The sequence below is a fragment of the Dermacentor albipictus genome, chromosome 4 (assembly GCF_038994185.2).
Source record: "Dermacentor albipictus isolate Rhodes 1998 colony chromosome 4, USDA_Dalb.pri_finalv2, whole genome shotgun sequence".
NCBI classification, from domain to species: domain Eukaryota; kingdom Metazoa; phylum Arthropoda; class Arachnida; order Ixodida; family Ixodidae; genus Dermacentor; species Dermacentor albipictus.
The window spans coordinates 116,463,270-116,490,738 of NC_091824.1; the positions used below are offsets into that span (position 1 = coordinate 116,463,270).

General features: G+C 47.8%; 1 protein-coding gene across 1 annotated transcript in view; it reads right to left on the reverse strand.

Annotated features, from left to right (window-relative positions):
- Window positions 1-257: 257 nt before the first annotated feature.
- XRCC1 (DNA repair protein XRCC1) overlaps window positions 258-27,469 on the reverse strand; it is a 100,255-nt gene continuing 73,043 nt past the window's right edge. Inside the window, exons 11-14 of the mRNA XM_065447608.1 lie at window positions 22,616-22,706; window positions 21,226-21,507; window positions 20,273-20,348; window positions 258-1,881 (exon numbers count right to left, since the gene is read on the reverse strand). Of these exons, the coding sequence (XP_065303680.1) occupies window positions 1,768-1,881; window positions 20,273-20,348; window positions 21,226-21,507; window positions 22,616-22,706 (563 nt within the window). The 3' untranslated portion in view covers window positions 258-1,767. The remainder of the gene's footprint in view (window positions 1,882-20,272; window positions 20,349-21,225; window positions 21,508-22,615; window positions 22,707-27,469) is intronic.

A 27,469-nucleotide genomic window follows, 5' to 3' on the forward strand; every position in this document is an offset into this window, starting at 1 on the left:
CAAGACATGGCGCGAAATCGATAACTGCGTCCGCAGAAAAACTAGAAGCGAACATGAACGGTGAAATCGCGCTACTACGCGACTACGAAGGTTCCTGCACGGCGTGAGGATGTCACAACGACAAAGAGCTGCGCGTGCGGCGATATATGAGAGCAGGTAAGCATAGTTCCGTCTATGCCCAGAAACCACCAGTAATAAAAAGAAATCAAACAAACGTACAGAAGCAAACGGTCCAGAGAAGAGAAGAGCAAGATACGTACAGCTGTACGTGCAAATTTTATTTACAAGGCTTTTGGCAGAGCGCAGGTACACGAAGCCGTTTCCAAATAGCCGTAAGTGATATTGATTACAATTCTCTCGCGTATAGAATGTATTTCAAGAACGCCAGGAATGAGCAGACAAAATAAGCACTTATTACGGCTACACACTACATTTAATAAGATAAAAACAGTGATATTAAGACTGCAGCAAAGCCAATAGTAAGCAACGGAATACCAGTAACAAGCTTTCGCATCACTGAAATTCACATAGATAAATAGTGAACTAGAAACATCAGTAAGAGATGAAGGTATACATAGTAACATAAAGAGGAACAATTTTATAATGCTGCTGCTGCAAGCTGCTCATGAGAGACGTTCGACTGACTATATCTTCAATGAAAAATAGAACCGAATGGTGCAACGGTTTCCCCTATCTTGAGAAAAAAAAAATATATAGGTATGTTCATTTTAAGGAACGTGCCCCCATAAGCTTATTTCTCACAGTTTTTGTAAATGTAAGATCTATATATATTTTTTATATTATTGTGTGAACCGCACGATACAGATCACTTGCTGGCGTGAAAATTGAAATGCGTAAATTGGGCCCCGATTCCTCTTGCTCTACGCTGCAAGGTAACACGCACATAACTATAATTACATTTCACGATCATTTGTATGCGTCATAGGGGAGTATCCAACGGTAATGGGCTCGTTTAACGAATAACAAAGCGCTAAAGCATTTTGCTGTCAAAGCAGCCGCACTAGGCTCTTGTGCCACCGGAATAAATATTCCAAAGCAAGAACAATTGAAACTCGAGATCACGTGAATACATCCTAAGACATGAAACTTGGATAAAAAGAATAACACACGTATAAAGGCGCAGGCTTTTTTTTCCTTGAAATGAAAAAAAAAGAGAGAGAGAAACCGTGCACATGCCTGCATTTACAACGAGGCAGCCCTGTCAAGTTTCGGCAATACGCTGCAGTATGACGAAGGGCTCGAGAAAAGACGCATTATTTTTTTAGAAATAATCACCAGGCTTCAAGAGACAGAATACACATCACGTAAAATATAGCTCGATTCCACCCAAAATGTGCCACGGTGAAAATGACAGAGCAAACACGACGTGGGGCGCGATTGCAAATCAGGATCTTTCTTGCTAGACAAACTCTGAAACAACTAAACTAAAAAATAAAGGTAAAAACACAATAAAAGCGTAATAACGCAAGCCTTCAAATCGAGGTTTAAAGGAAACACAGATGATCGCCACACAAATACAAAAGCGTCTATTTCCAGCATCTTTGGGCCGCGTTAGCGAGGGTAACAACAACGGCCAGCCCTTATTAGTAGCGCTGGCAACTACCGCAGCACACTCATCTGATGTGCTTGCAGCCGTTCATTTCGTAGAGTAACTGAGCAACAACAGAGAAAAAAAAAACACAGCGAGCAAAGAACAGGGCTTTCCGTTCGCAACTACGTTCTAACACTGCGCTGGTTACGCGTTTACTACTCCGGGCAGGCGACCACGAAAGGCTGGTACGGCACACTGCGGCTTGCCTCGTGACAGCGGGTCACCCAACGGGGCCGCAGGAACACCAGCGACTCGTTCGCACACAGCGCCTGCAAGGACGAAGGTTCCAAAGTAAGAGAGAGGCAACATCCGTGAATAGTAAACAATATAGAGAAAGCAGAGAGAGAGATAGAAAGATACTGGCTTCAATCCTAAACTATAGAGACATTAGAATTTCTGATAGCTTGGCAAGTTAACCTGTGCCTAAGCTGGGAGATCAAATGAGGCGCAAAGAAAGATATTACGATAGAAAAGCTGAGAGGTTGGCCTGAATCAAATCTGTGACTTGCTACTCAGCAGAGAAAGGGAAAGGGGGGAAAAGCGTTGATTCTAAGGACGCAAATGGTGGTTTGAATAAAGGTCAATAGCCAGCACTGTTTATATATTCCAGTCCAGAACACTATGAAGCAAAAATACGACGACAGCCTATTGACGCCGCAGGCAAGGGTCCAGACAAAAGTTGGTTGACGAACTTTGGCAAAAGTTCAACCAGTGATTGTCTTTACATAGCATAAAAGCGGGCAGCTGCACAAAAGGAGGTCTATAGTCTCGGGTATATATCGCACTCCTTGCAGTTGTAAATGAGGCATAGTGCTAACACAGAAACAATTGGCTCAAACACGCATGAACACACCGAACCCATTTATGAAGCCTCATTCAGATCCGTAAACCTCGAAGAGCCCATAAGCATCCTTGTTTCGCGCAACTAGCAGGCGGTGCTTCTCCGCGCTGAGAATGTCCCGCAGCTCTAGATAGGGAGTCACCATGCAAATGTAACACGAACTTCACACGTAATTGGCTAAGCAGCGGATGAGCGCAAAATTAATCTAACAGAACAAGTGAACATTAACGCCCTCCGGAAAACAGCACACAGAAGACATACTGGTGAAACTGCTCACTGAATTTCACGCGATAAGTAGCAAAGGCCACGTTAAACATGGCACGTTGAAACCAGAGAGAAACATGGGAGGGAGGGAGATGAAAGCAAGTCAAGGCATGCAAGTTAACCAGAAAACCCGGTTTGCTACCCTATGCTGGGAGGTCGCGGAAGGGGACGAGATAAGAGGGGAAAAGTGAGAGAGAATGAAACAGAGCTAACACACACGATCACGGCAGTTCACAGCAGATGATAACAGTTATCAATTGTCTGCGCTAAAGATCAGGTTTGTACTCCCTAAGAACTGCAACTAGAGGGACCTACCATCTGCTACCACGGATAACGAGGTAAAAAATGACGAAAGGAAATGAGGATCGTGAACACTCCGAGCACGGGTGACGGTTAGAACGAAGTGACATGTACGGTCACTCAGACAGGTATAGAGCTCAGGAAATGTAGTAGCGCTCGAGAGCATAGCACACAGAAAGCCACGGAGCGGCTATGACACGGAAAAAAAAGCACGATAGACAAACTAGAAGCTATTCACTCCTTGCCCCGACGACTAGCGGGAGCGGGCGGCTGCGGTGCACTTCGCGGAGAATAAATTACCGCCGCCTGCTCTCAGTGGTCCTGAAACCACAAAGAAGGAGCGGTTAAATAACAAAGAGCGGAGCATAGGCGATCATGAAAACCGCACTGCACGAGAGCAAAGGATCGATTCATTGGGAATCTGCACTGCGCCGAAGAGCGCCTTCGCAAGCACGGGGATTGAAGGGGGAGGGGGAGGGGGGGGGGAAGCACATGTACTTGAGCACACCTACTTGCGGCGCGACGCTATGCGCACTCCATTTGCAAGTCGATGTGCGCGATGGAGTTCGACAACGTTACGTATCGGTAGAGCGGAGCAAAATGGGCGAGAAAGGCCGGAACAGTGCGAACACGGTAACATCCAGCATAGAAGCTGTCCCCACGGCGCAATTCCGTGCGTACGCGACGTAAAAGAATTCTCGCCAAGTGCCACCGCACCGGCCCGTCTAGCCAACCACCCACCCCCCGCATTCGTTTTCTGGAAGCTCGCCAAACGCCTTTTAAAAAGGTGAAAGGAAAAAAAATAGATAAATGAATACGAGGCACTTCGCACTGACAGTGCGAACGAAGACTGGCATTGTACAACGTGCGACGACACAGCGCAGACGATGTGGCAACGTTTGACAACTACTGGGAACATCCTGTCTATTTCGACGGGCGCTTTTACGGCTGGGGCGCTTACACCACATACCGCGCTCTTTCTTACACCAGCCGATGAGCCTGCATCAATTCAATTCTGTGAAAAGGTGAAGCTCTCGCCGAACGAATGCATTGGCAACAGTAGCGCTAACCCGATCAGACACGGGAAGCTTTTACATGCGACACTATACAGGGTGTTTCAGCGAACACCTTTTGTTTTTTATTTGCCTGTGGCAGACAGCACAATTCTAGTCCATGAGCTGGTCTACTCGAAGAGGCGGACATTACTTGCACAGAAAATTGAAAAGCGTAATATAGTAACTTTAAGAAAATCGCTAATGAAGTTTCTAGCTAATTGCCTTGTGGCACATATTGCTATCTAAGAATTCTAGCGGGTGAGACTGCAATGCACATCCACGTGAAAAGAACTGTGTGGATGACACCATTTACGAGATATGCGCCGCCAAACTTGCGGCAAAACTGCACGGTCGTTCCACTTAAGAAAACGTAGTTTTATGTATTAAAGCATAAGAGTAACTGGAGCGCCAATACAATTCTCCGCAAAGTTTGGGAATCAATATCCCGAAACTGTTGACATATTGAGAATTGGTCCCAAGTGCGCCTAGCGATCGGCTTGCACGAATTGCCATACGTGCCATAACGCAATCTTTTATGAACTTAGTGAACATTTCTAAATTAGTCAATTATGCATTTCAACTATTTTGTGCATGTAATGTCCGCCTCTTCGAGTAGACCAGCTCATGGACTACAATTGTGCTATCTTCGACAGGAAACTTTTACAAGTTTTCGAAAGTGTTCCCTAAAAAACACCCAGTATGCGCGCCACTGCCGGGGGCGCTTATGCAGTGATGCATTTAATCCTTCGATGCAACACCCCCGCAGGCAGCGAAATCCCTTGACGTGCTTCCGCAGGCAGCGCGATGAGTTGACCCCAAACGCCGTCAGGGTTTTTGCGACACACATCAACGTAGACACCTCTACGAGGTAGAGCAGCTCCATCAATAACAAAAAGATAAACAGCGATGAAATACTTGAAGCTCTGGGATTCCTGAAAAAGTCTAGCTTAAGGTGTTCTGTGTGTGCAGGTTTCTTTCCCTACTCTCGATTTTTTTTTTAACCATGTGCACCTGGCACGGTTACGCCGAGTACACAAACAGCTTTTCATTACGTACGCAGAATAGCTGGATTAACTAAAATAGAGCTAGAATGCGTATATAAAATTGATATAATAACAAGGAATAGAACTAGAATGGTTACATGGCTTATGCCATGCAGCCATTTTTTTTTTTTTTTACAACACGGAACAAGCAAAATGTAACCAGCCAGAGATTTGAATTTCTTTTAATTTTGACGCGTGATACACGAGGAATGATGGGAGAAAAAGTTGCGTTGAAGTAGCTTCTAAAAACATGAGAGACCACAGAATATTCAAGCGTGCATGTCACCGTGTGGAATGAAAACATCGAGCAGCTGAGACAGCGAACTCATTACCCGACATCCGGAAAAAGAAAAAAAAATAGTATTTGATGGCTGCTATAACTTTTCTCAATTCTTGTTTTTTCTTTTCTTCCTTTGCCCTTCCTTCGTGCATAAAGGATAGCATTGCTGGAAAATCACGTGTTTGCGACCATGCAAGCGGAAAAAAATTCCTGGATGGCTACGGTGATCGGTAACGAAGAGGTGCACCGAAACATGCATATGCAAAATTGTTTTCTTTTCTTTTTTTTCACTGATGTGTTTCTTAATCACGTCGTCGGGGCTTAATCAAAACTCAGCGACCTCTAACAAAAGGGTCATCGACAACTTATTCAAGCACGACTGCAGAACACTGCCGCGGTCAACACAAATTACAATCAAGCCACATTCTTATTACACATGATGCGTCCCTGGCCGGACGAAGTTCGGGACTAGCCCAAATTAGAATCAGTTGCTCCGTAATAAATAACACGCCTATGCCGCTAGGTTTTCCTCGTCTTGGCTACGTGTTTGCATCTTGACCGTAGGGAAGCAATGCTCTGAGCCTCGCCCGCATTAGAATTCTCACGCACGTGATCCCTGGTTACGCGGCCCAAGAAAAATATTCGCGAGCCACTTGGGACCGCGACGGGGCCTTCCGTTCGTTCGCCAACCCTGAATATTTCAGCGCTCCCTAGCGGCGGCACTTAAGAGCTCGCAGCGAAGTGCATCAACTTCCGTCCGCTTCTCTCGCTCAGGCTCAATCTCCCAGTCATTAGGCGATCCACCGAGAAATTGGAGCTGGTTCTTGCTTTGGCCGGACTTTCCTGCCGGTCCGCTGGGCCCACAGCGCACCGTCAGGCTCCTTCGTTATTCATGCCGCGGCTGCTTCGCCCCCCCCTCCCCGTTCCTTCCCCTCCTAACCCACGCACCGCATAATGAAGGGCTCGTTTCACGTTTCGCGGACACGCGTGCAAGTAAAAAAAAAACCCTGCCCTTCTCATCACAAAATATGCAAACACACGTCGGCTCGTCTCAGAACACTGCGCGTCCATCCTCCCCTCCCCCCCCCCCCGAACAGAACAGAGGAGGATGAAGATTGAATAACATTTATTAGTTCCAAAGTAACTAAGGCCCCAGTCCGGGCCTCTTGGGTGGATTCGGGTCTTCTGGCCCAGTAAGTTCGCGATAGCTACATGGCAACCGGCCACCATACCTATTCGACTACCCGCGGGGGGAGTGGTGCACTCTTCCCAGCTTCCGGGACGCTTGCGGTAAGGAAATAGTTTGACAGCATGGTGTTTTCATAAGTGAATGTACCAGGCACTACCACAACGTGTGCGTACTGTAGAGGTAGAGGCCACGACACTATCTACAGGCTGGGGAGCCTGCGTCCCGGTTATTGTTCATTTGGTTTATTATTGGGGTTTAGCCAAGCTACGCTGGGGCTAGGACAGCCGCCGCAGTGGAGGGCTCCGAAATAATTGGGAATACCTTAGGTTGTTTACCGTGCACATAAAAAAACATAGCAAACAGGCGTTTCAATGCGTAAGCATTATTTAGCGAGCACCCCAGCAAAATCTAAAACAAAAATTAAATTGACGAGCTTTACGCGCCGAAAACCCCGATATGATTAGGAGGCACGCCGTAGTGAGGGACTCCGGAATAATTTGGACCACCTGGGGTTCTTTAACGTGTACCTAAATCTAAGTACACGGGCGCTTTCGCACTTCGCCCGCGTCGAAATGCGGCCGCCGTGGCCATGATTTGATCCCGCGACCTCGTAATTAGCAGCCGAACACCGCTGCCCCTACGCAACCACGGCGGCAGCAAAATCAGTGTCACGCGAAAAGTGTAATGTTTTGTACCTGCACAAAATTGCGTAATTTTCGAATACACTTAATCGCAGTGTAAATGCATATGATTTATGGCTTTATAAGCGATAAGGAACACCTGAAATTAAAAAAATAAGTGAGATAGAACTGTTCTTCTCAAGCCATCTTGAAAGCTTGCTTTCCCGCATCACTGGCATGTGTGCAGAGAAGCTGCTGTGTACAGAAATACCTGATCGGTACATGTGATAATAGTTTAATAATTAAACATGATTGGTGGCACTAAAGAAAAAACTGGTGATGTCGCCATCGCCGCGTCAATATAGTAAAAAAATAAGAAACAGAAATTTTTTTTAGGGGGGGGGGGGGTAGAAACAGCTGCGGTGAAGCCTGTTGTGTCGGTGTTCCGGCTCAGTTGTTACGATCGCTCTAAACGGACCACGCAACTTCCTGGCAATTCATCTACATATCGTTCAGGACATGGATTTCATTTCTTTGGCACCGGAAAAGCGATGGGTAAGCATGCATAAGCTAGTCAAAGCAAGTAAGTAAAAGAGAAGTAACAGCCGAGCCAAAGAATGCTTACGCATTAGTAGACAATTCTCGGAATTTCTATAGCACTTTTAGAATTCCGTCTCCACCGGAAGGCGGCTGCCGCTGCCGAGAATCGAACCAGGAACGCCTATAAACACACGACTTACAGTTTGGCGTAAGTAATGTGTCTGCGCCTTTGCGCTTACCGCATGAATGAGGCTTCCGCTGCAGAATGACTGAAAGGGGGACAAGTTGGTGCGAAATCATAGCGATGTCTGGGCATCGCGACGTAACACGGGTAAATGATGAGAGACGAAGAATATGGGGACAGGACAAGCGTTGTACTCCCAAGCAATTTTTTTATTGAGTGGCAACGCTTATGCATATTGCTAGCAGCAACAGAACACAATAATTGCAACTTCTGTAAGTTATATGTTCATAATTACCGATATGCACCGCAGTATAACTTTCCACGGCTCGTTTCGAAGGCAACACCGCATTCACTAGAGGCGCGTTTGTACTGCTTGAAAGCATCGAACTCGTGGCTGAGTGGTAGCATCTCCGTCTTACACTACGGAGACCCTGGTTCGATTCCCATCCAGCCCATCTTGGAAGTTGCTTTTTATTTATGAAGTGCCTGCCGTGATTTATCGCTCACTGTCAACGCCGCGGACGCCGACACCGACGCCGACGACAGCGGCTTTTCTGCGACACGAGCTCCTTAACGCTATCGCGTTAAAAGTAGGTTATATATTTTGGCATACAGCGCGAATAACGGGGCACAGGAAAGGGGTACACGACACGTCGCAGCACTGCATATTTCTTCTCACGCTTTCACCGTACCCTCCTCCATTTCCCGCCGAATGGTTCAGCTACACCTTCCTCTTCGCGTTCCTGCTCGCGCCTTTCATACTCCGCGTTCGCTATCATCTTTCGCTGTGCTCGTTCGCTCAGAAACGCCGCTGAAGCCGACATTCGCCGCTAGAATGGAGGCCTAAGATCTGCGCTCTAAAAAACGTTGTCAGTTGTGAGTTTCGAACCTACGGCCTCACGCTCAAAAGCCGAGTGTCTTGTTTTCTCTTTATTGCATGGAATTATGAGTAGTATGATGCGAAAATTAGTTACATTACATTTAGACACACATGAAAAACACATGCTACGCTGTCCAATGAAAGTTCAAAAGTCGAGCACACAAACACAAGCGCCCAGAAGCGAAATCCACTCAAGAACAGTATCAAAGGTTCCAACCACACAACGCATTTGAGCAGCTTCTTCACGAAAAATAGACCTTGTCGAACGAGGTGGCTCGGCATGTCCGTCGATCACGCGACTTCTACAAAACGAATAGAAACCTAATAACATAAACAAATCATATGGTGCATTACTATCTTTTTGAAACGAAGCAACCGGATACCGTAATATATGGGAGGAAAATACTCATGCTTGCTGAAGGTGAACATATCAGAACCATATGAATGTGAAGTACCGGCGGTACAAAACAAATGTCAAAGGAGAACAGTTTCTATGAAGGCTTTGTTGAAAGATTTGGTAATGGTGGAATAAAGGTCATGTACAGGCGACTTGAAGCATTGTAGAAATCAGGAAAATTCCGACTTCTGCGAAACTTTAATGCCAAACAAGCCACATCCCACGCAATACACCCTACACTATGTTCATACAAATGCCCCCTTTGTAATGATTACGCCTCCCTATATCACACCCCATGGGCGTGCCCCAACATGAAGGCGGCCCCGCAAATACCCAACCCCACACCCGAGCAGTGGGAGGCCGTGCTGACTAGTTCGGACCCCCGTAACCAGCAGCAACTGGTGCGGCGGGCCCGGGAGACAGCAAGAGCCGCAGGAGCCCTGGACTAAGGGCACCTCCCGCACAAGCAGAAAGACACCTGCTTGTCCTTTGTTTTTATTTTTTTAATAAACCTTTCTCCTCCTCCTCCACATCTCCGACGCGTTTCGGTGGTCGCGGGTTGCGCCTTCCGTTAGCGGGTTCGTTCACCGACCGAAATGCCACTGATCTCTGAGGGCTCATGCGCTTCGCATCGCGCTACAATGACAGATAAACAATGAGTGAATCAATAAGGCGTGAAGAGGGGTTTAATGGGTCTCACCACGGTTTATAACGGTTCGACGCGTATGGATCAGGTGCTAAAGAGCGATAAGGGCTAATAATGGTAGGAGAAATCATGATAACGCTGATAAGGACTGAAAAGTGTGTTGATAGTATCGAGTCCGATCAGGTTGATAAGGACCGATAATAGTTCCTAAAGGTCGTATCATGTCCGATAAGGGTGATTAGCATAGATAAGGGTGATAGATAGATAAGCTAGATGATACCATGGGATCGGTTGTGATAAGGTTGACAACAACCGATAACGGTTGCTAACGGTCCGATCGGGTCCGATAAGGTTTGTAACAACCGATAAGGCTTGATGACGGTCGGATCTAGTCCGATAAGGTTGATAACGACCGATAAGAGTTTATATTTTTTTATACACCGGTCGCATTAAGCTTGAAAGCTTGGTACGACAGCGGGATGCATGGAGATGACCAAGTGGCACAATACTGACGCATTCTGCGAGATTTTTTTTCTTTACTGTTTTCTCATCTTCGAGGTTTTTCAGCGTAACCGAGCCTTAAAAAAATATTACACATTGATAACATCTTACAGTACGCACACTTTATTGTTTCGCCGAACAGCATTCTACAACCCCTCAAAACAATGTTCCCAGGTAGCCTTCTTACAAACGGCGTAAGCCGTATTTGAGAAGGTACCCCATACCGACATACATTGACATGCGTATATATTGAAGCAAACTTAAAAAGATATCGCAGACTGCTCCTCTGCTCTCACTCATAATTTTAAACAAAACGCGTTTTGTAGTTCGCACTGTTCAATAGAACCCTTATCATCGTGGTTCACCCGGTTCTGATTAATCTAAACATTTAGTTATTCACAGCCGTTACGGAAACGGCTAGTTTCTCATTCATGGCGAGGTGCATATACCATGGCCTTTTTTTTTTTTACCCAACGAACCATATAGGCAATATGTCGAGTGCTTTACTGAGCAATGCACGCCAAAACATTCCACCTTGCTATGAACTCTCAGCGAAAACAAAGCAGACATAAGAGCAAGATCTTCTTTTAGCTTGTTAGAATACAAATGCAGATAAATGTACTGTAACATAATTTGAACCGAACGCCCCTAGTCGGTGCACGCTCACGTGTACCAGCGTGACATTCCAATGCCGCCCACCAAATTCCTGGCGGCGTCGTCGACAGCGCACATCAGTCGGGCACGGGAGCAGAGGAACGTATACGGTTGTTGCACAAGCTCAAGAACGAAGCACGTTGAGCAGAGAGTTTTCGACAAGAAGTACAAGAAGGAACTCTGCCGCTAGCACCTACGGCAGCTGCAACTGGCAGTTCATCCAGACGGCAATTATGCGTAGTACCATCCATAGATTAGCATGAACTTCCCGCTTCCGGCTTCAAACAGCTTTGTGACGTTGCAAATTGATCATTTTCAACAAAATGTACCGCTCCCAACGCAACGATTCGCAATAATAATAATAATATATGGGGTTTTACGTGCCAAAACCACTTTCTGATTATGAGGCATGCCGTAGTGGGGGACTCCGGAAATTTTGACCACCTGGGGTTCTTTAACGTGCACCTAAATCTAAGTACACGGGTGTTTTCGCATTTCGCCCCCATCGAAATGCGGCCGCCGTGGCCGGGATTCGATCCCGCGACCTCGTGCTCAGCAGCCTAACACCATAGCCACTGAGCAACCACGGCGGGTACGATTCGCAATGATTACGAGTGTACGCAGACGCTTATTCCCTTCGTGCGTTTATATAGAACGACTGCATGCTGCGAAATTTAAAGAGGTAATGCGTAATAAATGGCGCTTCAAGAACATCTGAAGCCACAAGCGGGCAAATGATAGCACTCCATTTACTATCAATCCTCCACATGGTAGAGCTGAACGGATGGATGAATGGATGCTAGCGTCCCCTTTGGAACGGGCTGGTGGATTGCGTCGCCACCTACATGCCAGAGTTCCTTCTAGTGGCAATAGTAGGAAACTACAATATACAGCACTCCTCTTGGGAGCATCTCTATGGAGGAAGAAGAGCTCGTGTGCCTTTCTGGGCCAAGGCCCAGAACTCAACCCGACAAACTTGAGCAGAGCGCATCGTCCAGTGTATGCGCATAAATTTAAGTCGGCTTTTCTCTTTCATTCCCCCATTCTCGTCCCCAGGTGTACGGTGGCAAGATGGACAAAGCGCATAGTTCAATTATCTTTATTTATTTTATGGTTATCAATCTATCATAGCAGATACATATACATAGGCGCGGGCGCGCAGCCACGGTTGTAACGCACTCGCTCCACAGCGGAAGCGTGTGCCGACATTGTTAGACACAGAAAATAATACCTAAAGAAAAAAAAAAGAGCCGACGCAGCAAGAGCGGCGCCTATACTCGAAGAAACGCGCGGGCGTTTTCTGAAACTGAAATGACATTACGTATACAAAATAACACTCGTGCGCGCCGACGGCGCGAGCGCGGAAAGGCGCACCTGTTTTGTGCACGGCACCTTCAATGGCAACGCCTCCTCTTCTTTCTTTTTTTTTTTGTTCATCTTAAACTTGAAAGAATCGCGCATGAGACCGCGGCAAGCGCGCAACTTGATTAGCATTTCCCGTTTCCGAGAATTTCTTCCGCTGCCGAAATTAGCATTTTTCCCGCTTCCGAGATCTCGACCCCGCGCGGTCGCCCCTTGCTGTACGACGAGGTTGTGCAGCTTCTGCGGCTCGAGAATGTTGCGCGGGAAAAAGAAAAAAAAATGTGGGGAAAGAAAGAAAGAAAGAAAGAAAGAAAGAAAGAAAGAAAGAAAGAAAGAAAGAAAGAAAGAAAGAAAGAAAGAAAGAAAAACTTTTTTTTTCACGCCGCCCTCGGCAAATATAAGGAATGTAATAACGCGTTTCTATAACAGCCCCCCCCATCTTGAAGTAAAAAGAAAACAAACAAATTCAATCAAAGAATACAGCGCGGTTACTTGCTTACACGCGGGACGCCAGAAGTATCGGCAACCGATGCGGCTCCTGCAGAATCAGCATGGCTGCGCGAGTTTCTTGAAACGGCTGCTCGCTGTCACGCGAGCGCGGTATAGTCGAAGCGATGTTGTTGAGAACGCGCACTCCTGGCGCACGCATTCTAACAAGTGTCGCAACTAACGTCGATTCGAACGTTCAGACGGACGGTTTGTGGCGCCAGTTGGTATTACATTCTCGACGCGACAAGCGCGAACAGACCTGGAAAGTTCCTATTGTTGATGCGAATGCCAAACTTGTTAAAGGACTCCTGGACCGCCCCTTGAGCTCGGTGACACGCTCCGCGCGAAGGGCGTCAAATCGCGAACATCCGAGGCTTGCAAGAGAAAACTTACAAGGGAGTTTACAAGGATAAAGTAAATGTATAGCGCCCCGTATTTTTCGAACAACTGTCGAACGGCTAAACACCTAAACACTTCAACACAGACCCTGGCAAATATGTCAATTCTACGTATAATATGCTATCTCGGTTTTTTCATTGTGTATGCGCATGTATTCTCCTGTTTTATTGCCATTGATTGATATGCACTGTTTTTTTTAATGGTTTTAATTGTATATATCCACCTAACTGTATTAGGTTGTATCATTAAAAAACTAGATATGCGCATGACATTGTAGCTGCTACTACATATATGACTATGGACCTACACTAGCCTTCGGCTACAGGCCCAACAGTTCCTTTGTACAAATTATTATAAATGAAAAATAAACTGAATTGAATTGAATTGAATTGATCCCGTGGCACTCTTCCGTAGAATCCAGCCATTTGGCGACCGTTTTTGACCACGTACTGCCCGCGCGCGCGCGCTTCGGCACGGGTGCGCACCATTTCAGATTTGCCAGGCGCTACAGTAAACAGCGAGGCGGCTGTTTTTAACGCGTCCTGCCAATCAAATCGCCGCTCAAAGTTCCGTGTCTCTCAGACAGCTCTGTCCGATGCTCACCTCGAAAGGCACTTGCAAACCACTACAGTCAGTGACGAGTCTGATGAGAAGAATGCAGGGGAAAGTTGTGATGCGCCTGCCATTCGCCTCTCCACGCCTTACAGGTACCACCGGCACGAAGAAGAGGTGGTGGCCCAGTAGATCAGCTACGGCGAACATACCGCGGTCACGAATTAAACGCACGAACCACCGATATCATCAGTTCGTGTATGGGTGTGTGTGTGTGTGTGCGGGGGGGGGGGGGGTTAACAACTCGATCAAAACACAGTGTGATCGAAAGGCCATAGAGTAGGCCACGGAGATGATGCACTGTAAGAGTGTAAAAGGAATGGCCCGGTTTATAACTAACACTGCGTAATAACACTGCGTATCACTAGCACCCCGCGAACAATATCTTCTCCAGAGAGTCGCGACCAGTTTCTTAAGAAAGCACGGACACAAAGGACAAGGAAGGAGTGGGAGACGATGGCGATGCGATTCGCTGCTGGCGTATGCATGTGCATGTTCCTTTGAGGTCTACTGGCTGCTGCATTTCTGACCTGTCGCATTCTACTGCTGAGCAGCTGAGCACCCGAGGTCGCCGCTTCGAGACTCCCGGCCGCGGCGGCCGCATCTCGACGGGGCTGCGTACTTTGCGTTAGGTGCCCGGTAAGGAACACCACGTGGTCGAAATCAATCCTGAGCCCTAAATCACACGGCGTCTCTCATAGCCCCAGAGTTGTGTTGGCTCGTCAAATACAATCAATAAATCGACAATAAATCAATATCTACTGAATGAACCGCATTCGTTTCAAATTGTTCTTCTGGTTTACAGGAACGTTATTTTATAGCCTACCCTTTATCCTCTTCTAGACTGTTGTCGCAGTTTCGCGACAAACTGAGCCTGAGTTCACCAATCCGAACGAGACGCTTAAGAGAGAGAAATACTAATTTTCCTGTCATGTGTTGCCATCCAGCGAAAACGTGTGCACGCGTCGCCATCCCTGACTCATAACTCATAACTCATAATTCATGACTCATAATTCAAGTGTTCGAGGGCGAACCCTTGAAGAACCTCCCGCAGCTGCGTACATTCAGGTGCATAAATTGAAGCCGCCATCTCTGCTGTACCAAATGCTTTGCAGACTGCCATAAGGCGCGAGACGGCTCACCTGAGTTTAAGTTTATTCAGGGCGAACACATGCGAACGTATAGGTATTTTATGCGAAGCATATTACGAGGGCTCAACCCAGCTCCTCAGGCGCGGCGGTGACCATGAAATCACGTGACACCGTGACGTCACGACAGAGGAGAAGTGGCTTTGGCTCAACTCTTGCAAGACGGGCTGGGTGGGAATCGAACCAGGGTCTCTGGAGTGTGGGACGGAGACGCTACCACTGAGCCACGAGTACAACGCTTCAAAGCGGTACAAAAGCGCCTCTAGTGAATGCGGTGTTGCCTTAGAAACGCGCTGTTTCTAAGGCGTGCGTCTCTTGCTCAGGCGCACATTTCGTTGCCGCGCCGAACGCTGCTTTGCTCGACGCTCACCGCGTCCAATGCGGGGCGCGTAGTCGCTGCCCTGTAGCCCATTGTCTTACACCCCTTGGCGGGTCGACGGGAACGCTGTCGCGTTCCACTCTTGAAGGCGAAGAAGTAATGCATGAGTTGTTTCTTCGTCTAGCCGAACCAAATATAGCCAAGCAACAGCAGTTCACCAGGCTAAACAGTGGTTCAACAACTAAAATAAAGGCTAGTATGCTTCGCATCCTGGGCTTAACCTTACCTAAGCCACAGCCATTTTTTTTTTTGAGCTCGATGCTCGTTTCAGTTGTTTTCAAACGAATTTACAAATCTCCCCAGTGGTAACGAATGGTGGTGTGATAGTAATCTTGATGTTCTTACCATGCATACAAGAACTTTTACCTGTAATTCGAATTTGTCGCTTCGCGCCCAATAATTCAGGCTATAAGAAGTTAAAAGAATGTAGCGACTACGAAGCGTCTTTTCTGTTTTTTTTTAATGGTATTCTACATTTGAGGGCATTTTACACCTTCATGTGGCTGTAAATGAAACTATCGAGACCCTCTGTTCCCCTTATACTTCTCACTCGTCAGGACGTAAAGTATTTCTACAGTGTACTCCTGCGCGATAATTTTGCGACCTTCGGCAGTCCGTCCACGGTGTTCGTGTCTTACGAGGCCGGCAGGCAAGCCCGATCATTGCTGATCTTAAGTACAGCTTTTTGACTGCGTTTCATTAACGGGCCTCAAGGAAGTCGCTTTGGTAAAGGTCGCACATGCCCAGCCCAGCGTTGTCACACAGAAGCGCAGAAAAATAAAACATAATAAAATAAAGCGAGAGCCGATAACAGAGTTCATAACTAGACACCCCACATAGTCCTTACACGTTATCTTTAACTACATCCTCGTAAAAAAGGCGCCCAAGGCGTTAGGGTAGACCTCCACAGAGTGCCGAAGCGCTGCTTCACGTTTACTAGCAAGCAGTGCCGAAATGCGAGCGTTAGAGAAAAAAAAAATGAACAGAGTGCAACGAAGTCGCAAAGATGACTAGCGGACTAACCAGACTTTACGTCCAGCCTTCTCGACCACGGCCTTTCGTCCCGCTTCTCGCAGTTGGCAGATAACGACGCTTTAAAAATCGGATAGATGCACCCATAACGCCTTCCGATAAAGTCCCTGGACCGCATCTACCAACAAAATCCGAATATCTCACACACACACAAAAAAAAAACGATGCGACATTTTACGTAACCTGGACAAGTGTTCCGGCAAGGCGTCAACGTATGCGTGCAACTGGGCTCTATTACAGCGGGTACTCACGACGACCATGCCATGAAAATGAGTAGCCCCACCGGAAGCCAGCCGTTTTAACCGACACTTATTAACTATCTCTTCAAAACCTTGCGGGTTAAAACGTAAGAGCTCGATATCGTTTTGGCGGGCATAATGTCTACCTTACGGCAATTGCGTTCGATTTGGGCTGCCTCGGGCTTGAGAGCATCCACGCAGCATCTTGATGCGGCGCTTGACAAGGTTGAACGCGGATACAACGGCACCGTGCTTGACAGATAACGAAAACCAAACTACGGAGTACTGAACCATGTTCAGCACAGCGACTCGTTTTCCGTATAAACGCTGTTAGAAGCGAGGGTTAACTAAACACATTCCAAACGACAGGTCGTAACTTTAATCACAGCGCCCTGTATCTCGAAGAGGCGGTTGGGAAAAAAATAGGAATAGTGCTTACAAGAACAACGCTAAAGCAGTTTAGACGGGTAAAGTACTCTTTGAACACTCCATTCTCATTCATTTGGCAGGAAGACATTAACTAACGTAAAACAAAAAAAAGGACCAAACTTACTCTTCACGAGCCCATACGCTAGTGTGACGTCAAATATTTACAACTGCAGTGCTCTCGTATTTGAGCTGTTTCAGCGCCAGTAAAGCTCTCGCAACCTCCCAAGTTGCGTCTCTAGTTTCTTTAGAACGCAATGCAGTCTTTCTTTACCTATAGACAATTTACTATGCCCGACTAGACGCTGTGAAACTCTGTGACGTCACGAGAAGCACGTGCCGCTACTTCGTGTTGGCGTCGCCAACACGGATCCGATCGTTCTTGCGTCTTTTACGGCTTCCCAAGTCTCTTTTCACATTGCGGTCCAAGAACGAGAACACAGTACGAAATCCGCGACGCCACACTGGCGTAGCGGCCTTTTCGCTATTGCACAAGCAGTAATTTAGAAATACAACTTAACATGGCGCTGCTCCTTGGCGTCCCCTCGATACACTGATCAGTGTTTACATAGACCCTAAGTGACGCCACGACAATACTGTAGGCCCATAGAGGTGACTAAAACACACCGATTGTACGTCTACATATTACCAGACGTACAGATTTTGTTGCTTTTTAGCCGGCCACCGTTTTTCACTAGACGATCACTGCTATGAGGTGTCCTGCGCCGAACGTTTTGCGACCGACGAAACGATAGTTGATACCACCGATCATATGGTGAAAACGATCTCCGGCAAAATAAAAAAAAAGATGAGTCACTTTGGCAGACGCTAAAGAGGATGAAGGCGAAAGCCTGCCGCTCACGAAACATTCATTACATTACTTGATATTTTCATTCAAATGCGTTGTCAATTCCTTTTGCTTGTTGTCTCCCACCAAAGGTCGTTCGTCTTCTTAACTGTCTTCATTAACTGTGCCTTCATTAACTTCGCCCCTTTTAACACCAAAGGTCGTGGGTTCGAGTGCCTTAATTAACTCTATCTTAATTAACACCAAAGCTAATTGGTTCTACTCTCGACCTTCACAATGTCAATTATAATCCAACTTGGAGATATGGCCGCTTCGCCCACATCGTGGAGCTTGGAGCCGACTCGGAGCTTGAATTTTGGTCCGATAATGCCGGACAACTGATTTCTCGACCCATGAGCCATCTAAGGCTCTCGCCTTAATAATGTACGCGTGATAATATCAAGTGCACAAAACACACAAAGAAGCCATCCACCCGCAAAAAAAAAAAGAAAAACATGGCGGGCAGCTTCTTCCGGCGGCCAGAGGCGGCATTCTATTGCCTACTCGCCATGTGTTCCTTCCCGAGGCCATATATTTATCACCCGCCATGGTTGCTCAGTGGCTATGGTGTTACGCTGCTGAGCACGAGGTCGCGGGATCGAATCCCGGCCACGGCGGCCGCACTTCGATGGGGGCGAAATGCGAAAACACCCGTGTACTTAGATTTAGGTGCACGTTAAAGAACCCCAGGTGGCCGAAATTTCCGGAGTCCTCCACTACGGCGTGCCTCATAATCAGAAAGTGGTTTTGGCACGTAAAACCCCGTAAATTTAATATATTTGTCATCGAGACGCGGTTAGCCCACTCGCCGCTGGAAAATGTTCACGAAGTAAGTGGGTTACTGATCGCTCTCGGGGATTCTTCCCGCACGGCTAACAATTGCACTTCTCTTTCAGTCCGAGACATCGCCCGCCCGCCTTTCTTAACTGGCGTGAGGTTTTCAGCAGCGTCATCTACCATTGTAGCTGGAGACTTGGCATTTACTGACCCTGTAAAGGATAGTTGGACGCAGTGATTTTATGAGCGTCCTTTGAAAGTGGATGGTGACTGACGTCAACACTTCGCCGCAAACACGTCCTCTAGAGGTCACCGAGTGCGCGGCTCTGCGCTTGGGTCAAGTTCGATTTGCGTGACAGCGGGTCGGCTTCGATTCGCATATTTAGATGCCCAATTCACAAATGCGAGAGTCTCCGAGCTAATTGTCAGAGCCGGACAACAAAGGGGATCAAGAGTCTCGGGAAGACGCTCGCATGTAAAATTTTAACAACGTGAGCAGCTCTGCGGCCGCACTCGGGAAGCTTTGCATTTAATCAAGAGCGCGGCGGAAGACACCCTTGAAACGTCACGCGTGTTTACACGCTCCTTTCAGTATAATTGCAATCTGCGCTGTCGTAATTGATTCGAGGCAGCCTTCTCTCACCCTGGTGAAAACAGCCTGCGACAGAAGTTTCTCGACAACTGCAAAATGAAACACCGTGATCACTAAGCAAATTGCGCGTTTTGTGTGTAGGAGATATTGTTGCTTCGTTTCGGATACCAAAATGCTCGAAGACGTGACGACCAAGACGGTGACAACGACGACGACGCTTAGTTAATTGACTGACATCTAAAACAGCGAAATTTCAGCGCTCTTCCACTGAAAGCCGCATTTCAATTCAAAACTAATGCTTTTCAGATTAGATATACAAATAAATTACTTATAAGTGTTGTGGTGGTCACCATCATGTTGTTTTGCGCTGCAAATGGCTTAAGTATGCCCAAGGCGTCTAAACCTTTCTATTGTTTTCGTTTTTCTTCCTTTTTCTCTTTCTCTCTCTTTATAATGCAATGCTACAGTAAACATACTTGCACAAAGTTTGAGTGAATGAACTGTTCGGGTCGATTGAGTGACGTACTGAAATCACCAGACGAAACGGGATTCAGCTTCGAGCATCAAAAATTTATGCATTCATGCCTACATGACAAAACATACTTCACTCATGTGCTTCCTTCCGACTGAATGAAATGTATTCGACAGTTCAGGCATTATAAAGCGATATTCACGCAGCATTTATTTGTCCCCTTCAAGATTACTCACTTCGTGTGCCACTGCACTTCTTTTTTTCGCACAAGTCGCACGTTAGTCGAAATGCAGACATGATTTCATTTCGCATTATCACGATCCGGCTGACCCATGCGGAATGTGACTTCAAAGACGGGGCCAATTATTCGCCTAGTTTTGCCAATTTTCACTCAGTGACGGCGAGAGTTAGAGCGCACAAAACGCCGCGGTCGCAGCAACGCATCGCGCAAACATGACCTGCTGACCTGCGCGGACAAGAAACGGCACTGACCTCGTCGAAGGTGTCGTTCCAGTCAGACTTGGTGATGACGAACTTCACGGTGTCGTCCAGCTCCTCTTTGAGGTCCCTGCGCATCGAAATGACGGGAGCGAAGCACCATGCAGGCGTTCATTTTCTCGACAAGTAACGCATTATCTGACAATAATGGCACGATGCTTGCGCAGTTCCGCACTCTATCGGCAGAGCGTACGCGCCCGCGGCATCACCACGGAAAGGTTACAAAGCTGAGCATGTTCACATCTATAAAGATGACGGCCGTGCTGTTATCTGCAGTGATGGTGACATTCGAAGACGCGAAAGGTCGTCGGCGAACAGGGGACGGATAAAGGCCTGGGCCGCCGTAGCCGACGTTTCGGAAAGCGACCCATGTTCGGCAGGGACAAGTCCCTATACGTCTGAACGTTTGCTTCGGCTTAGCGCTTCCCTTGGCTAAACACAAGTTCGCTTGTCGAAAGAATGGCTACACTCTCAGGCTTCCCTTCTACACTTGCAGTTGATCAATTCGTGCATCCCGCTTCCTGCGATGACTTTAGCTAGCTTGAAAAAGGGTCTCACATTTTAAAAATTCCACACCGCGCTCTCTTCGCCTCCGACCACGGCGGAAAGCCTGTCGCCTCGCTCTCCCCAGATGCCACAGTTAGGGGGCGATCACGCGAAATCGGCAAAGGCGAGGGGAACCGACTCATCGGGCTCGGCTAATATGATTCTCGCGGCGCGAGCTGCCGAAAATCGTAGCGTACCAGATAGGGACCGCGTAACACAGTAAGTTTGCTGGCATTTTACGTTACACTAATACTATTGTTATAGCGATGGCAACACCGCGATTTCAGGGGCCCAAATGCGCATTACTCCGCCAAGGCCGCAACCATAAACGAGCGAGCCCGATGATCTTTTAAAAACAAACGGGCGCGCCACGCAGAGCCGTGCTCGAACTCGCGACTCACCCGTCGTGGCCGACGATGTACCTGGTGAGCGCGCGCCTCTCGTCCTCCGGGAAATCACCGTACAGCAGGAACGACTTCCCCGTGAAGAAAGCCGGCAGCTCGGGCAGGTCCAAAGGAATCGGTGACGCGTCATCCGCATCGCCGCCGCCGCCGATGGAAGGCCGCGTCTCCGAGGACGGCCGCGACGACGCATTGCCGCTGCGGCGGGGACCGGCTTCGGAACCCGAGCTCGCGAGCTCCGAGGTGGCGGCTTCCGCTACTTGCTTCTGCCGCTGCCTCACCCTGCGCGAGACGGAAACTGAGCGCGCGGCCTTACCCCACATCTCTGCGCATGCTATGGGCTTAGAGCAATCGGATGAGAAAAGCCGAGAAGCCCCACTCGTGCCACGGATCTAAAGTTAGCCAAGCGTAGTGTACAACATACGTTGGCGTGGGCCAAACAAGGGCCCGATAAACGCTGATTGAAAAACATGCGTGGTCGCACCGCCACGCGAAATCTGTGCCGCCGTGTAAACAGCGCCGGAGATAGAAAGGGCCCGCTCTCGCAATTGCGGCTCGGTAGCGTAAAGATGAGCCCCGGCAACAAGGGTGGATAGGAATAATCGAAAGTGAGGGACGCAACCGCACAGCGTCGAAGCAAGGACTATAATTTCCCCGATTTCTTTGATTTTTATGATTTTTTGCCCGCAGAGACGATTGAGATGAGAAACCGGAGCGGGATAACATGGAAACACGGTAAAGACAGAGAGAGGGCTTCTTTTTTTTTTTTTTTCCGAGGCGCAAGAGCGTTCTCGGCGGTGCAATCTGATTAAAATGTGAAGAGAAAAGCGCGTACGCGGAAGATTAAAGCTCCAGACATTTCCAAACAATTCACGGAGGAGAGTGCACCAGACGTCGATCGCTCTAGAAAACACGGTTGCAAGATTCCGCACATGCAGGGTGTCGCACGTAACTTGTGCCAAGATATCAAAATGCGCGAGTGTCTCGTGGCTGGACAGAATCAAGGTAATGTTGTTTGCCGTCGCTTGGAGCAGGTGATATTTTTTGTATTTAGCCTGATTACATTCCTTAATATTATTTATACAACTTCATTAAATGTTATATTGACAGCAAAAGTATCAGTCAAATAGGCCGTCATGAAAAATTCCCGATCTTTCTGTTGCTTAATATGTGCTAGGTAAAAGTTATTTTACAAGCGTTAAGGAAAGCCCGCAAAACAGGGAAAAGTGCCCCGCGACTAGTTGCGCGTCATGGCCGCATTGGGTAAGCGAAACGGTGTGAGGAACAAGCGAGCGAGTAAGAGACTGTGTCGGTGATAATAACTGATGCATAGTACCGACGAGATGATGATTGCAAATGACAAAATACACGCGACCAACGCGTCTCTTACCTTTCTATCTCGTCCTCTGTATCATAATCATCGCCTTTTTCGTCGACGTCCGTGTCAGCGTCGAAATCACTGTCGCCATCTTCCTTGTCGTCTGGAAGAGAAAAGCGCACACACGTCTGAAAACGCAGCCCTCGCAACGCCCGGAGCAGAACGCGTTGCTGCTCTCAATGCACGGGATAAGTGACTTCTTAACAGTACAGTAATACTGCCCATTGCAAACGACGCCATTAATTGTAGATCTTCAAATTTCTGGCCCACTCAGCGGGCCAACTTTCTTCCGCGCGGTGCCTTCCGGGAATTTCGCGACTGCCGTGATCAAAATGCCTTGGCTTAGTCGAAGTCCCAGCAATGCGACGGTTCGCACTTCCGGGCCGGTAAGAATTTCTGTGTAGTTGCCATGGTTACTCAGTAGTGTGTCCTTCTGCTGCTGAACACGAAACTGCTGGTTCGAATACCGGTCGCAGCCGCCGTATGCCGATAGGGTTACAATGCGAAAGACTTTGTGCACAACAGTGGTTTGGGCATACTTTCATCTACATAAGTGTGGAGACATTTACATTGTATATTGTATGTACCATGTATTCATTACGTCATAGTCTTCCTGTGGAAATGTTGCGTGATAAGTCCTGATGCTTCTGTGAAAAGACTATTTGATATGTAACCTTGAACCCTGTACGATGTATGACGGAACCACTCAAGAGATGAGGAGTAGCCGGCGCCTTAAACTGTGCGCCAACGTCTCCTTATATCATATCAATAAAAAAAGACTTCGTGCACAACAGTGGTTTGCGCGTACGTTAAAAGAAAAAAAAACTAATATTCTGCAGTTTTGCGTGCCAAAACAACGATCTGATCTTGAGGCACGCGTCAGTGGGGCACCCCGGATTAATTTTCACCACCTGGGCTCCTTTAACGTGCCCGTAAATTAAGTACACGAGCGTTTTTCCATTTCGGCCACATCGAAATGCGGCCACCGTGGCCGGTATCGAACCTGCGACCTTGATTTAAGCAGCGCAAGGCAACGCCATAACGGCTAAGTTAACGCTATGGCGCGTTCAGACCGTTCGTAGGCCCTTCCGAGAACGCGGAGAGTTCAGCTCGCAAAGCTAGCGAGAGCCAGAAACCAAGGTGACTGATGAATACACGACCCAGCGTGGCATGCTCGCTTTCATAAAAGCAAGGCTGCTGGACGGTACGCGGATGGCAAAAAGAAAAAAAAGGTAAGAAGAAAAGAAAACACGGCTAAGATTAGAGCCGAGATGACGCTTCAGCACTGTACAAAAGAAATTCCGGCTCGTCTCAGCTCCATTCGCTTTCATTAGCGGCCAGCTTATAGGTACTTCAGCAGCGAGGTGTGACGAAAAAAAAAAAAAGACAGTACTCGCTACTGGCGAGAGCTGCGGGCCAACGCGGCTATCTACACAGAACGTCTCGAGAAACAGTAGGGTCCAGCCGAATAAAGTGTGCTCGGTAGGTCGGCTCTCGGCGTTTGACTCCCAACCAGGACCCGCCGTGGAGCCGTAGTGGCTATGGAGTTGGGCTACTAAGCCAGAGGGCGCGGGATCAAATTCCGGCAGCGGAGGCCGCATTTCGATGGGGACAAAATGCCAAATCTCCCGCGTACCGAGCATTGGCAGGGTGCACGTTAGAGCACCCCAGATGGTCAAAATTATTCCGGGGTCCGCACCTATGCACCACCACTAGAGAGGTCTGCAAGTACTTCTGGGTAGCGCTTCACCTTTAAGCACTTTTTGATCGATTGCTAACATTCTTGATCGATTTGTCTGTTTTCACTTGCCCCTAATGTTCTACCACCGCCTCCTCCTCTTCTTTTTCTTTTTTTTTAAGTGTCAATTTCCAAAGCACGTGACACCTGTCAGTTCCCAGATGGTGGGTACTCTCTAAACGGAGATCAAAATGAGTTTACATGACCTTGTACGTAACATTTCGCGCCGCCGACAATGTACACGTAAATGAAAGTTTGTTTTGGTGAAAAGCACGGTTGACCTGGTGTTGATAAGTTCACACAATCACACAGTGCTGTTGGCGAAGATCCTTCGGATACTTGGGAATCAGGATCTTCGTTCTAGCTGCTACCCCTCAACTTGTCGTTCGTGTAGATGTTTCTGTGTCTCACCCGGGCGCGCTGTCTCCAGGACATTCTCGAACGCATTCTTAGGATGAGCTGATTCGGTCAGAGAGCCGCAAACAAAATGAGTCAACGCGAGCTCGCATATTAACCGGAACGAGAAAATTTCGAAAACTGTAGAGATGAAATCGTTCAGGTACCACTGGGAATTAAGCGCACTGCGACATAGTTGCAACAAGGCGACAGCGTTCTGGTTGAGGACGACCAACAAGAATTGTCAGACGTCGTGGGGAAAATCACGCCTACAATTGAGCACGCGCGTGTGCCCCGCCAGAAGCAGGCTCCACATGCACGCATCTAAACTGACAAGAGCGGCAAGTTGGGCGGGCCGGGCAAAGCTGCATGGCGACGGACAAACAACGCGAAGAAAGACGTACACTTGGTAAAGAAACGGACGTCAGAACAACAAACGCTTGTCACGCGCATTTCTTTTCTTTAGGAAGTATTTAGAAAGTATATATACGTCTTTCTTCGCGCCGTTTATCAGCCACCGCGCAGGTACACCATACTACGGCTGGCCAAAACTATCCTATGAAAGACCGCCACTCTTGGGTAGACGTCTTCAACATACAAAAGAATGTACCCCCGCAGGGCAGATTACTATGGAAAGGTATAATACGTCGCGCACGGGAGTTATGGCTCGCCTATTCGCATTAAAGGCCGTCCGGGCTGGCAGTTCCTGCAAATCGTCTAATCCCTGACACGCGCTGGAATGAACGGCGCGGCTATTAAGTAAAAGATTACACATCTGCAAATATATCGTTCGACGGCCACCCGGAAGGCTAGTCGCTGCACAAGTTAGAACGCCTGGGACCAGCGTGATCTGGGCGGGCAGCCACCACCGCGGTGCGCGCAGGTCGCAGTAATCTCCGCGAGAAGGGCATTAAAATTGTCTATGCATCAGGTTCGACAGCGGCCAGTACGACGGGCTTGATTTCCATTCAAATTTATTCCAACTAATGCAAACGCGCCTGCAAATCCGCTGCGCGGCTTGGAGAGAAGAGAACAATATAACGAGCCTGAGAGCATAAAGAGAGAGAGCGCGGCCTCGCATGTCAAAACTTCAAAAGTTTATCCCTCGACAGCTAAAGGCATCTAACGCAGGTACGAGTCGGGTTAGCTCGTCCCGCCATGGTGCAGAGTTTTGCCCTTCTGGGTCCCGTCAAGGTATACGCGTAGCCTGCGGGACGTGCGCTTTAAAAGAGGCAAGAATGACGCTTTAGCGCGGCACCCACGAATGCGCGCAAAGCAGTCGCGAACACTGTAAATGAAAAATAAAAAAAAAATCAAGCACTTAATACCGGTTAACGCGAGGTACGTGCTATTGGGAACCCGTTGTAATCTTACAAAATAAGTTCGCACACTTTCGCAGCTATAGCAATGCATATATCGCACGATTTCGACTGTAAGCCGGAACACGGGTGCTAACTCCTACATAACGATAACCCATAATGTAAGCTCAAATCATGGAACCAAGGACGCCAGCGACATCGCAGACAATGACGATTTGCTGTGCGCATTTTGCGACTTCACAAAAGGGCGACCCTCGTTAGAAGAACGTAAGACCTCATGCTGCTTGTCCGGTGACATTCAGTAGCGAAAGTAAACGCCGTTCAGAAAAGCAGAAATATGCAATGAACGAGCCCGTTAAAGGAAACTTTTCAACGACCACTGGTAAAGTGCTTTTGTTTTGTTTTTAAATACGGACACATTTCTCCAATAGAAATTTAACTGAGTTTTTTTCTTTTCGCCATCACATGTGAAAAAAATATACATAACGAGACGTCGCGGTGCGCGAAATACAGGCATCGTGCGCAAACCAAGCGTGGCGTCTGCGTACGATTTGATTGCCAGCTGCCAAAATGTGTCAAAGAAACCTCTAAACAGCTGGAAAAAAAAAAACGCCAAGATTTTGGCCTTTTCTTACCCCACATGATAATGTATACTGCCGTCATCGGAACGCACCATACAATCAGAAGCGCCTTTACATAAGTAAGTTTAACACTATTTTCGTAACTCGTTCGACTTTAACATTCTTCAGAACGTTCCGAACTTACAGAGGGAGAGCGGAAGGAAAGGACCGATCACCTTGTTGGTCATCTGATCAAATGCATTTCTGGCTATGACCTACGATACTTACGCTACTTCCACTTAGAAATCAAGTTCTCAGTAACGGTTCACATCAGGGGGCATCATATCAAGCTATTCACCAGACTCAATAACTATGCTGCGCTCACAAACGACAGTCTAACGAATTTGGACAGCCTGCATGAAGTCCGTAATCGTTGTTCCATAAACCATACAGAATGTGCTTAATCCACGGCCTGTGAACTACAACCACCTTGCACACTTCGTCGACTGCAGTGTATAAATTTTGTGCATACACTCGGAGTTGGCTGCGACTGGCCATGCAGATCACCTACAAGGCAACACACGAAGAAGTGTTCAAGTGGAGTACGCGAGTGGCATGAAGCGTCCGCTCAGTGCGCGTTCGACGTTATATCTGCTCGAGACCACGTACGTCGCCTCGGCTTCCCGACGTCGCTATCTAAACGACGAAGCTCCTGTGCGTTTTGATCGGGGTGTACTCGTGGAACCATTAACACCGTTACAAACTACCTAACCCAACCAACTAACCAACCCCACTGAAACTGTCGCGCGCTTAGATGGCTCCGAAAACCGAATCAGCCTGCCACCACAACAAT